We start from the raw sequence: 13189 nt of genomic DNA, 5'->3' as shown, positions 1-13189 counted from the left end.
ACATACTGTTAAGCGCATTTAACATACATTCGTGCCTGTTGCCAGCCAAGAAACTAAATTATGCAAGCCGGCTTTACAGTTTAGTTAACACTTGTTCAAATTGCAAATTCATTTAAAATAATACATCGAAATATACAAAAATTTGCAGCTTGAATTCAAGTGCTTAACAGCAGCTGCCTAATGCAATGTTAGACTCAAAAAGGCACTGTTAACCATTTGGCACGCTTGCATAACTTTACAACACTTAAATGAGATGAAAATTGAAATTGTTTGCCGGGCCTGTTTAGATTTTGTCTTTTGGCAATAACAAAAAATTGCAAAGAAATAAATGACTTATAAGTTTATTGAATGGGCCAAGCAAAGACTTGGCCCGTTCAAGCGGCACTAGCACTCTGAATATACAATCTAGAGAAAAAAAATAGTTAAAAATTGTACACTTAAATGTTTATTTGTTGTTGTTGTTGTTGTATGGGATCAACTCTCTACTTGAATCGACGTCCATTTGCTTTTAGGCATACAATAGTTGGTGCGTGCATCTGGATAAACCTAACCCTGCTTCTGGGCCAATTCACGAGCCTTGGCACGCTCCAGCTTGGCGATGCGAGCCAAACTCTTCGAGCCGAGAATACCACCGCCCCAGTGACGACGGATCTCCTCGTGGCGCTCATTGAAGTTGGTCTTAACGGCCTCCAGCACCTTGCCAAAGTTGGCCTTGTCGTTGTTCTCAACGGTGGTCAGGGCCAGAGCGGTGCAGGTCTTGCGGCGCACCAGACGTCCCAAACGTGCCTTGCCCTTCACAATGCAATATGGTACGCCCATTTTGCGGCACAAGGCGGGCAGGAAGAGCACCAACTGCAAGAAAGATCACAAACGTTAAGCCCTTGCTCTCAAATCAACTGCGACACGTGCTCCTCTTTGGGGCGAGATGGGTTCGGGGCCGGGGGGAGGTTTTTGTTGCAAACAAATTCTCAGCTGTCAATTTACCACAGCCAACGTCTGAATAAACGTTTCAGTTGAAGAAATTCAATTAACATCATGGAATGAGCGCAACTTGTTGGGCTAGAGATGGGTTTAACAAATGGCGAGGAGCGTTTACCTCTAGAGGATCGACATCGTGAGCGATGACAACCAGCTGAGCTTTCTTCTGCTCGATGAGCTTGGTGACGGTATTGGTGCCGGCCGACACGAAGCTGGGCTTCTTCTTGGGCTCCACTTCCTTGCCCTTGGCCTTGGCCTCGGCCAGTTTCTTTAGGCGCTGCTTCTTGGCCAGCGGTGACTCTGGACGATATTTCTCCAGCAGCTTGAATAGCTTGACGGCTGTCGTCTTGTCCAGGGTCTGGCTGAACTGGTTAATTGGTGGCGGCACCTTCAGACGCTTCTGCAGCACAGCCTTTTGGCGCTGAACGCGAATGTATTTGGGCCAACGCACAAAACGCGACAAATCACGTTTGGGCTGAACATTTTGGCCTGCAAATTCCAGTTAATTAATTTGAGTACAATTCCAGATGTAAGCCATAAGTTAAGCACTTACCAATGCCAAAGTTCTTGGGACGCTTCTCGAAGAGCTGGTTAACAACTTTCTTGACCACGGGCTTCTTCACAGCCAATGGGGCTGGGGCCACCTTCTTGGTCACTGGCTTCTTCTTTGGCCTGGGCTGTAACATGCATGAAATTGATTCAGTTTAATACAACACGGCCATATGACATATATAACTAGTGTTATATGTGCATATTGGGTACACTTGTATGGAGGCACAAACACAAAACACAAATAAAAAAAATTGCAGAAAAAAATAATGTAAATCCAAATAATTCGCGTCACGATACGTTTGGCACTTGAAATGTTTGGTTTAATTGGTTGGGTAGCATTGTTTACCTTCTTAACAACCATTTTCACACAGTTTTATTTAACGATGCTAACAAAAAAAGCAGATTATTTTGCGGGTCGTTTAAAAAGACCAGCTTTACGTCTGCCCGTCAGAAAGGTAAAGGAATGGCGTGAGCGGCGGAAGTTGCCTGCTTGTCAAAGTTGGCATTTGCCAGAAACAGGGTTGCATTTATCTAGAGTTTATGCGCATCGGCCAATAGGTGGCGCACGCAGAGTTGCATGTCATGTCATTCGATATGCCAATTTTCGATATATTCATAGCAATGTGACCGTAGTCGTTAAGTATGAAAATACCAAAATCTACTGCTAAAACTACTAGAATTATTTGCTGCGCAGTGAAATACGTGCACACTTCAACAACTATAATTTATTCTACCTGTTGCATTACCATTTGCGCTTGCGCCCAAATGTTAAAATTTGCATATAAATTAATTAAAGTCGAACTGAAATTTGGGTTTCGTTATTGTGCTGTGCAAGTGGTGCATTTGAACAAAACCTAAAGTGCAGCAAAAGGTACTGATTGACATGGTGCTGCAATGCACACCTCCCCTGCCCAGGCAGGGCCACCATTTTTAATTTCTTTGTTTATTTTGTGTTCCATCTTCGTCGCAGTGTCAGCAACGATCGCAGCCGAATTTGAATGCATAAACAGAGAACGAGAACGTGAATAAAAACGAAAACCATAAACAAAACGCTAATGAAATCATGAAATGATGGAAAAAACAACAACAACAATAGTTTAAAGAAAAGAAAATGAAGTGAGTGCTTAATATCACAAAATATGGCCAGCAACGGGGCTGGTGGTGGCGCTGCTGCTGGCGGCGGCGGTGGCGGAGGTGCATGTATAGCTGGAGGTGGCGGAGGAGCAGGCATCAATCACACGCACGCCGTTTGCGTCTGGGAGTTTGAGTCGCGCGGCGGCAAATGGTTGCCCTATTCGCCGGCCGTTTCACAGCATTTGGAGCGTGCGCATGTCAAGAAATTGACGCGGGTCATGCTCAGCGATGCCGATCCCAGCCTGGAGCAATACTATGTCAATGTGCGCACCATGACCCAGGAGTCGGACACCGAATTGGAGGCGGGCTTGATGACAATCGGCGTGCGGCGCATGCTCTATGCGCCCAGCAGTCCGGCGGGCAAGGGCACCAAATGGGAATGGTCCGGCGGCAGTGCGGACAGCAATTGCGATTGGCGGCCATACAACATGCACGTGCAGTGCATCATTGAGGATGCGTGGGCGCGTGTAAGTACTCGCAGCTGGAATGGCCCACCTATCACATATTTATTGTTAAACAATATTCCATTTGCATTGCAGGGCGAACAAACCTTGGATCTGTGCCACACGAACATCAGCCTGCCCTATACGATTAACTTTTGCAATTTAACGCAAATGCGCCAGCCGAGCGGTCCATTGCGTGGCATACGCCGCACACAGCAGGCGCCCTATCCGCTGGTCAAGCTGACGCCGCAGCAGGCGCTCCAGCTGAAGGGCAACGGGCACGATTACGCGGCCAATCATCATCAGCAGCAGCAGCAGCAGCGCAACAATACGCTGCCCAAAATGGGCGCCATGCTGCCGCCCATGCATCGCCAGCAGCATCCGTTGCCCATGCCCGTGAGCAATGGACATCATCAGCAGAAGCAGCAACAGCAGCAACACCAACATCAGCAGCAAATGCAGCAACATTCCCATGCACAACAGCAGCGCAAGCCGCACAAGAAGCACAGCGAGATTTCGACGACAAATCTGCGCCAGATACTCAACAATCTAAACATATTTGGCAGCAGCACCAAGCATAGCAACAGCAACAGCAGCAGCAGCCACAGCAGCAGCAACTGCGGCGGTAATCATCTGGCGACGGCAACTGCGGCCAGCAGCTGTGCCTCGAATGTGGTCGGTTCGACGCTGCACTTGATGCAGCATCAGCACCAGCACCAGGCGCACTTCTCGCACAGCAGTAAAAGCATGCTGACCTCCTCCATGAACAGCCATCATAGCCGCTGCTCGGAGGGCTCACTGCAGTCGCAGCGCAGCAGCCGCATGGGCTCGCATCGTTCGCGCTCGCGCACGCGTGCCTCGGATACGGACACGAACAGCGTGAAGTCGCATCGCCGCCGGCCGAGCGTGGATACCGTCTCCACGTACCTTAGCCACGAGAGCAAGGAGAGCCTGCGCAGCCGCAATTTTGCCATATCTGTGAACGATCTGCTCGACTGTTCGCTGGGCAGTGATGAGGTGTTTGTGCCATCGCTGCCGCCATCGTCGCTAGGCGAACGGGCGCCGGTGCCGCCGCCATTGCCCATGCCGCATCATCATCAACAGCATCAGCAGCAACAGCAGCAACAGCAGCAACAACAGCAGCAACAACAGCAGCAGCAACAGCAGCAGCAATCAATCGCTGGTTCGATTGTGGGCGTGGACCCAGCCAGTGATATGATATCGCGCTTCGTGAAGGTCGTTGAGCCGCCGCTGTGGCCCAACGCACAGCCCTGCCCCATGTGCATGGAGGAGCTGGTTCACTCGGCTCAGAATCCAGCCATATCGCTGAGTCGCTGCCAGCATTTGATGCATCTGCAGTGCCTCAATGGCATGATCATAGCACAGCAGAACGAGCTAAATAAGGTGACTATAAAAGATTGTGGCCAAAGCTGAGGCTGGCTGCCAAAGGGAAAGGGCAAAGTTCAAATGTTCTCCAAACAAAGTGAACGCAAGTTTTCTTGTTGTATTTCAATCGTGCTAACTCACTTTTAATTATGCCAAATCTCTTGATCTTACGCTTGCAGCAAAACCTATTCATTGAGTGTCCCGTTTGTGGCATTGTCTATGGCGAGAAGGTTGGCAACCAGCCCATTGGCACCATGTCCTGGAGCATCATAAGCAAAAGCTTGCCCGGCCACGAGGGCCAGAACACCATACAGATTGTATACGAGTGAGTTGGCAGGCCATAAAATGTGCACCATCCCGCTCTAACCTCCATCTCTCTCTCTCTTTTTCTCTCTCGCTCTCTCTGTCGTTGTCGCTTGCAGCATTGCGTCGGGCCTGCAAACCGCTGAGCATCCGCATCCGGGACGCGCCTTCTTTGCCGTTGGATTTCCGCGCATCTGCTATCTGCCAGACTGTCCGCTGGGGCGCAAGGTGTTGCGCTTCCTGAAGATCGCCTTCGATCGACGTTTGCTGTTCTCGATTGGACGTTCGGTGACCACCGGCCGCGAGGATGTGGTCATTTGGAATAGCGTTGATCATAAGACACAGTTCAATATGTTCCCGGATCCCACCTACTTGCAGCGCACCATGCAGCAGCTGGTGCATCTGGGCGTTACGGATTGAATTAATTACCTACCTGCTGCCGACTTAATTCATAGGTTCTCTCGCTTCCAAGTCCTTTTTAAGAAAAAAAATCTCAATGTGTGTGCAATTTTATATGAGTTTTCGTTTTCGTTTTAATTTAATTTTATTTTTATTTTTACTTTTTTTTTTGATTCGTGTATACATTGTATGTGTCCGCCAGCGTTCGAGCTGCTCGAACCCTAAACAACAACTGCAAATGCAATTTCCATTTACAATTCTTCATTTAATAAGACGGAACTGTTCTTCCATTTGTAGTCGTTAAGCAAATGCATACAAAAAACGAATGTATTGTATTCTGTATTGTATTTAGAAATCGTTTATACACACACATATATATACATATATATAAATGTATATATATATATGTTGTCTATAAGGCCATAGTTGTTACGCTCCACTGTATTGCCACACTAGAAGTTTTCACAATCTAAAGACACCTACTAGTATTAGTTAGTATCTTATATTGTAGCATAACTAAGCGTTTAAGTGTTAAGCTGTGCCAAAATTCTCAAATGTTAAATGTTTCTCATTTCCAATTGCATCGAATTTAACACGCATCTCAGTTCAGTTTAGTTTTCATTTAGTGTATTCATCAGCCATAGCATATAACTCGAGAGTATTTAGTTAAATGGCCCTATTCATGTGAATCTGTATTGTATTCAAAACAATTTATGAATCATTTAGTATAGCAAGAAAATTGTTACGCTTTCCATACAAATCATTCGAATGTTTATTGCATTGGCTTTAGTGAATGCTTTATTTTTGTGATTTTATTTGAAATCGTTTTTGATTCATAACAGCGTTAACTCATTATTTCTTGCACTCATAACTCATACAGACATGTCTCATTCGAATTTGTACAATTTTGTGTTAGGTTCATTTTAATTTTGTAATGCACCATGTGATTGTATTTCGAATTGTCCTAAATTTCGTAAGCATAAAGATTCATTTGTAAATTGTAACTCATTCGAATGATAATTGATTCAAAAACTTCAAATTGTATTCTCATGTGATTTTATTAAGCTATTTGAATTTGTCATAATTTCCGCTGAGCTCGTAATTAATTTATTTAACAATATTGGAGCCCTTTTCTAAATCGAAATCGATTTGTGATTCACTTTGTTTTTGAATCCATTCATTTGATTCATTCAATACGTTTCGAATGAACACTTCAGCGGCCACTTCTAATCTTTCTCTTTTGTTCTATGTAATTTCGATTTGGAATTTGTAATTGTTTTTATTTTTGTTTTTTTTTTTTGGCAAACTATAAGTAACTAATACTTTACACACACACACACACACACGCATACATATATTCATTATACATACATATATCTATGTATACTATTATATATTCGCACACATTATATGATATATATATATATATATATATATATATAGTTTTTTTTTTCAATTGTTGCTTTCATATTGATATCATCTCGACGACATTCTCGAACATACGATACGATATATGCCATATATATATATGTGTGTATGTATATATATATGGGTATACAGATAGCTATATACTATATAGAGAGACAGCTATTGGGCATGCCCGGTTTATAATATAACTAAGTTGTATTTAGCACTGATTAGTTGTTAGTTAAACACATTGCGTAAACTGCATTCAGTATGGCATTAACTTAGCTATTAACTATAAAAGATTCTATACAAATTTATTCCTTATTGTATACCTAGTTTAAATAAAAAAACCAGCAAAAATGTTTTTAAAATAATGATCTGTACAAATGGCATCTAGAGATGGACGCGTTTTAGAATACTACCTAAAGCACTCACGATTTTGCAGAGCAGAGCAGAGCTAAGTTCGGGACCAAATGCGGATCAAGGAGCATCTTATAATTTAAGGATCTCATGTAAATATATGCATAGGCAGCTCCGAGCCTTGATCAGAGCCACAAACTGACAATATCTAGCTTTGGACGTCTGTTTTTTGTATATATCGACTATATCGATAATTTGCTATCGATAGCTAATAATATCGATATATATCGATTTTGGAAAATAGTTTTTTCAGCTCTCGTATGGCATGTGAGTGCTGGAGTTCAGGTCTCTTTGAACTTGTTCTTAATTTGCTCTCGTTAAACTCTCACATTTACATTGTATCGATAAATATCGATTTCGGGTAATTCTTCTTTATATAGCTCGAAGATTCTCGCACAGCTTAAAGCTTCTTGATCAACATAGATTTATCTAAATTTGTTTCGATAACTTCTGGCATTCTCAAAATATCGATAAATATCGATTTTGGGAAATGTTTCCTTAAGCTAGAGTTTGTTAATTTGATGTGTATGCTCTCGCATAGTATGTACAGTCTAGCGATATTTCGCTTTTTGGAAACCCATTAACCACATAGACGTTTTTCGGTGACATTTGCAAGTTCTGCAAGTTTCATAAAGATCAGAGACTATAAAGAGCGCAGTTAATCAAGTATGCAGTTCTCACAAAGTGCAAAGGGGCATAGGTGAAGCTTGTATGTGTGCGTATGTGTGTGTGTGTGTGTGTATAAGACAGCTGATAACGTCAGCTCGACTCTGAGTTCGGGGCATGTCTCTTGCTATACCTTTTCGACTATCGTGTCACGCTAGAGAGCACGACACGACACGACATGACACGAAACGATGCTCATCTCCATTTGGAATGCACACACAAATTTCACACACAAATGGAATTCAAATCAACTGCATTTTAATTATGCAATTGTTGTTTTTGCTGCTGCTGTTGTTGTTGCTGTTGTTGTTGCTGTTGTTGCTGTTGCTGTTGTTGTTGTTGTTGCTGCTGCTGTCAGCGACAAATTTAGCGCGCCCAAGGCTTACATTTAGCGATTTCGCTGTGAATCACTTAAAATAAATTAAAATCAATTTTTGTGCAGTTTTCATGCGTGATATATATATATATATATTGGTGTGTGCGTGTGTGTGTGTGTGTGTGTGCGTGGCGACAAAAGCGGCTGGCATCCTTTTATGGCACTTGTGGCAGCCGTCTGCGTCGTGGCGCCCCATTCTTCGACTCGCCTGGCTGCCTACGCGCTGACATCATCGTTTCCCCTGTGTCCCCTTCCCCCCTCGTTCCCGCCCCGCCCCCGCTCACCCCATTTCGGCCATGCAACAGCCTGTTGTTTGGCCCGGACAAGGGCAGCGCAACCTTCAATGCTGCGGCAACAGTTGCTCGTGCAACACTTTCACTGTGGCAAGCGGCAACTGTTGTTGTTGTTCTTCTTCTTCTTGTTTTAGGGCGCAGCTGTTGCTTTGGCAGCGCGTTAGAGCCGCATTTGCCACATGTTGCCCCTTGGCAAGCTCACCCAAGTGTTGCTCGCAAGCGTAATTCTTGCCCTGCAGAGTTGCTGTTGTTCTTGTTGTTGTTGTTGCTGTTGTTGTTGTTGTTGTTGTTGCAGTTGTTGTTGTTGCTGTTGTTGTTGTTGATGTTGTTGCTGATGTTGTTGTTGATGTTTATTGTAATTATTGTTGTCGCGGTTGTTGCTGTTGTTGTTGCTGCTGTTGCTGTTGTTGCTGTGTCTTCTTCTGCTGCTATTGCTTGTGTATCTATTGTTGTTGCTGTTGTACATATTTGCTGCTGCTGATGTTGTTGTTGCTGTTTCTATTGTGATTGTTGCTGTTGCTAATGTTGTATATATTGGCGTTGCCTTTGTACCTATTGTTGTTGTTGTTGTTGATGTTGTAGTTGTTGCCGTGTTTATTGCTTTTGTTACTGATGTTGTTGTTGTTGTTTATTGTAATTGTTGATGTTGCCTCTGCACCTATTGTTGTTGCTGCTGTTGCTGTGGTTGGTTCTGTTGTTGTTGCTGTGTTTGTTGCTGCTGTTCCTGTTGCAGTTGCTGCTGTTGTTGTTGCTGCTTCTTTGTTGCTGTTGTTTTTTTTTTGTTGCTCTTCTTGATGTCGCTGTCGTTGTTATTGTTGCTGTTGTTAGTTTTGCATATACTGCTGTTGTTGTTGCTTCTTTTGGTGTTGTTGGTGTCCCTATTGTTGCTGTTGTTGTTGCTGCTGCTTTTGTTGTAGCTGTTGCTCTTGCTTATGTTGTTGTTTCAACTGCTGTTGCTGCTGTTGTTGTTGTTGCTGTTGTTGTTGTGGATGTTGCTCCTGCTGCTGTTGTTGTTGCTGTTGCTGCTGATCTCCTTGTGCCAGTTGCATGTTGAAAATGTTTTCCTAGAATTTTGCAGCATTTCATTCGATTTCATTTGATTGACACTGAACGTTGACGTTGACATTCACAACACACGCACAACAACAACAACAACAGCAACAACAATTGCCTGGCATCATCTCGTCTCGTCTCGTCTTGTCTCGTCTCAACTCATCCACTGGTTTCTACATTTTCAGTCAGTGGTTTTGGCCAAAAGTGCACAACCCACTGACCATGTGGCACTCGCAGGTTTTTCGCTGCGCTGTTGTTGTTGTTTTTTTGTGATATATTTTTTGTGTTGTTTTCCTTTTGTTTTTATTGTTTTTTTGGTGCTGCGCTTTGCATTTCGATAAGGCGGCGCAATTGGGCTGCAGCTGCCTTATCGAGAGATCTGCTGCGTCCAATTGACGTAACTGTAAACGGCTGGCCTCGAGTTTAACCAAAGTCCAATAAGAGAAAAGCAGCCAGAAGTAACGCATGATTCCACACGCTCAACTGAACCGGTTCAGATATGAACCGAATCCGGAATCTTGCACCAGTTGCCACAAGAAAAGCTAAACCTGCGCCGCAAAAACAAAATATAAATAAAAATTTCCGTATATGCGAAAAATAGAATACCTACATTTGTAGCTGATGAAGTGCTCAATGAACCAGTTCAAATGAACAAACAAAAATTCATTAATAAATTCAATAATGCGTATTATTTTCCAATTGGTCAAAGTTAAGATGAATTGGAGATCGAACCAAGCACTGAACTCATGAATGTGAATCTGGATCAATATCTCATTATTTTGTTTGACAGTTCTTATTAGCCAGCGCACACTGTAGTTACGGCTAACAGTGTCTTCTATTTAGTTAACAGAGTAAGAAACGGAATTAGCAGAAGCTGTAATAAAGTCTTACTTGAACTGACAACTTTAAAGTTCTTATTAGACAGCGAACACTGTAATTAGAGCTAACAGAGCCTTGAATTTGGCTGTCATAACTCCTTAACAGGAGTTAAGTCCTTAGTCTAGTGTGCCTTGTGCCAAAATGTCATTAACAACACTTTCCTCTAAATATTCCTTAAGTAAGTTCCAATTAGCTTCTACTTTCGATTAACAGAATCGGAAACAGAACTAAAAGTAATCGGGTCTTTAACCCAGTCAGACTTTCAAGTTCATAAGAGCAAAGGGTCACTGTAACTTGGCCTAACATAATCGGAAATGCAATTAACAGAGGCCTAGTCTTTAACCCATTCAGACTTTCAAGTTCTTATTAGAAAAGCGACCACTGTAGTTCGAGTGTTTTATTCGGTTAACAGAATCGAAAGGTAACTAACAGAGACTGAATAATTAATCTAATCAGCCTTTCGCGTTCTTATTAGAAACTCAACCACTGTAGATCGAGCTAACAGAATGTTCTGCACCGTTAACAGAATCGAAGGGGAATTAACAGAGACGGAGTCTTTAATCTAGCCAGCCTTGAAATTGGCCGTCTCTGGCATTAGCAGGGGTCGGGAGTCCTTGATCTAGTGTGCTGTGTGTTTAGCTGTCATTAACAACACTTGATAACTGTCAATTGGGATAGCAAATAAAATTCACACAGGGAAAAAGTCAATCAATTTTGCAAATCCTCATCAACAAGAATGCAGAACGTACGCAAGGTGGTTAAGGAGCGCGATTATATTGCCTCGCTGCTGTTGAACAAGTCGCGGGAGTCGTTCAAAATGCCGGACACACTGCCGCCGATACCGGAGGACGAGGCCGAGGGCCCGGCAGCCGAGGAGTACTTTGTGGAGGACGCCAGCCGCAAGGTGGATCAGCAGTTCGGTGCCCTCTCGCTGGAGCTGGACTCGCCGGCAGCTGGTGCCGGCGGGCCGAAGCTGATGGAAATAGAGTGGCCATCGCCGGTGCCATCGGACGGGAGCGAGGCCAGCGATGAGAGCAGCATCAGCTCCACAAACGAGGTCATCCAATCGACCACGTCCAGCGGGGATGAGTTCCAGCTGGACTCGAATCTGTTGCATCATCCACGTCGTCGTCGCCGCCGCAATTCGAATGGCCTCTAGAAAGTCGGTCCACGATGGCGGCCATCGAATCGAGGAACTGTCATTAGCTTCGGATCCTGTTCACATATCAAAACAAAACCCGCCTAAATAAAACTCGTTCATTTCTAGCTTTCATTTTCTCTATTATCCGATCTTCAAATTGCAGTTCCTCAAATCCTTGAAGGGCGCATAGAAGAACACTTTACAGTCCCATAAAGTATATATACTCCTGATCCAGCAGAGTCTATATGTCTGTCCCTCTGTCAATTTTGCAGCTAGTCTCTCGGTCTGCAGATGTGGCCTATATATATTTTATTTGCAGGGAAATTTTGGAAAGTTTTGGCCTATGTCCATATAGGATACTTTAGGGTACAATAATGTTGCCGGATTTAGATGATTTATTGACCAAGAAACCAAACCATGAACAAATCTCGTGAAAATCGGATGAGATTTGACCGAGTTGTGGGGGTGGGAAATTTTGACCTATGTCCATTTGGGATATTTGAGGGAAATCCTTCCCAACAAACCAAACTTTGTGAAAATCGGATAACATTTGACCGCGTTATTGTGGGTGGGAAATTTAGACCTATGTATGTCTATTTAGAGGATATTTGGGCAAACAATTTTTACATGAATTGAGTTCTGGGGGTGGGAAAATAAATAGGGGTACTTTTTAAAAACAATTAAGTAAACGTAATTAACTATTTATTTGTATATTTAATAAATTATGCATGCGAAAAGGGCGAACAATAAAAGTCCTTGCGGAGCAGCGCCTAAATTGAAGTTGAGTTCAATTGTTGTCATTGCATTGAAGGTTATGTCTGATTTGTGCAGTGCTGTTGTTGTTGTTGTTGTTTTTATTCCTTGCGACAGCATGCACACACACGCACGCACGCACACGCGCGCACGCGCGCACGCACGCACGCACACGCACAGCGCAGCGACATTTGCGACGAGGCGAACCACATCCGGACTGGGACTGTGTGGAGTTGACCGCTGCCCACAGCTCCTCAGCCCCTTCAGCCTGTTGTTGCTGCTGCTGCTGCTGCGGCTGCTGCTGCTGCTGCTGGCGCCTATCTCTCTGCTCGGCGACGAGCCTAAATGCAGCAACAATTGCAGTTTGCACAATCAGTTAAGAGCCTCCGCTCGTGCCAAACGGTTGTGCGCATTTTTCACACACTTAACATAAACAGTTACAACAACAGTTACAACAACAGCAGCAGCAACAACAACAGCAGCAGCAACAACAACAGCGAACTTTAAACAATTGCAGCAAAATAATCAACTTTGCTTAGCAACATTTTGTTTTCTATTTTTTACGTGCATTTTTCTGGCAGCTCCTTTTGTTTTTTTTTGTTCTCGTCTTTTCGTTCACAACTTTTTCATTCGCGTGTGCCGGCAACAATAATAACAAGAAGAAGCAGAACATCAAACAGTTATTTGTTGCAACCGCAAGTCAATCAAAAGTGCGCCCTCCCCTCTCTTGCCGACGCCGTCCGCGCCCCCCTTTCGCCCTGAAACAAGCTCGCGATCGTTTTTGCTTAATTCACGTAACCTAAGCTCTTTCCGTGTAGAACTTTAACAAATACAATTACAGTAATTACCTAGAGCTTTTCGCTGAACGTGCGTGTGTGTGTGTTTGTTTTGCATTAATTCCATCTTTTTTTTTTTTAATATACTTGTATTTATTTAAATTGTTGTTGCTGTTTGTCTTCAACTTGTGCTTGTCTCCAGTTACAAAAGCCGCGACGCTGTCGACGTC

The 13189-nt window shown here is 43.7% G+C and overlaps 2 protein-coding genes across 2 annotated transcripts; one reads left to right on the top strand and one right to left on the bottom strand.

Annotated features, from left to right (window-relative positions):
- Window positions 1–422: 422 nt before the first annotated feature.
- On the bottom strand, window positions 423–1984 carry LOC115767547 (60S ribosomal protein L7a). Its single transcript, XM_030711829.1, has 4 exons — window positions 1877–1984; window positions 1532–1655; window positions 1097–1467; window positions 423–852 (listed from the first exon to the last, which is right to left on the bottom strand). The coding sequence occupies exons 1-4, from the start codon at window positions 1889–1891 to the stop codon at window positions 547–549; spliced, it is 816 nt and encodes a 271-aa protein (XP_030567689.1). The 5' UTR covers window positions 1892–1984; the 3' UTR covers window positions 423–546.
- A 303-nt stretch (window positions 1985–2287) lies between these two features.
- LOC115767608 (protein deltex) lies at window positions 2288–5296 on the top strand. The gene is made up of 5 exons (XM_030711906.1): window positions 2288–2401; window positions 2501–3131; window positions 3204–4511; window positions 4673–4818; window positions 4916–5296. Exons 2-5 carry the CDS (start codon window positions 2670–2672, stop codon window positions 5214–5216), a joined length of 2217 nt encoding a protein of 738 aa, XP_030567766.1. The 5' UTR covers window positions 2288–2401; window positions 2501–2669; the 3' UTR covers window positions 5217–5296.
- The last annotated feature ends 7893 nt before the right edge of the window (window positions 5297–13189 follow it).

Source organism: Drosophila novamexicana, unplaced genomic scaffold (assembly GCF_003285875.2).
Source record: "Drosophila novamexicana strain 15010-1031.04,08,12 unplaced genomic scaffold, DnovRS2.1 tig00001415-arrow-arrow-pilon, whole genome shotgun sequence".
NCBI classification, from domain to species: Eukaryota; Metazoa; Arthropoda; class Insecta; order Diptera; family Drosophilidae; genus Drosophila; species Drosophila novamexicana.
The sequence above is the reverse complement of the archived record's forward strand: the minus strand, read 5'-3'. Positions and strand labels throughout refer to the sequence as shown.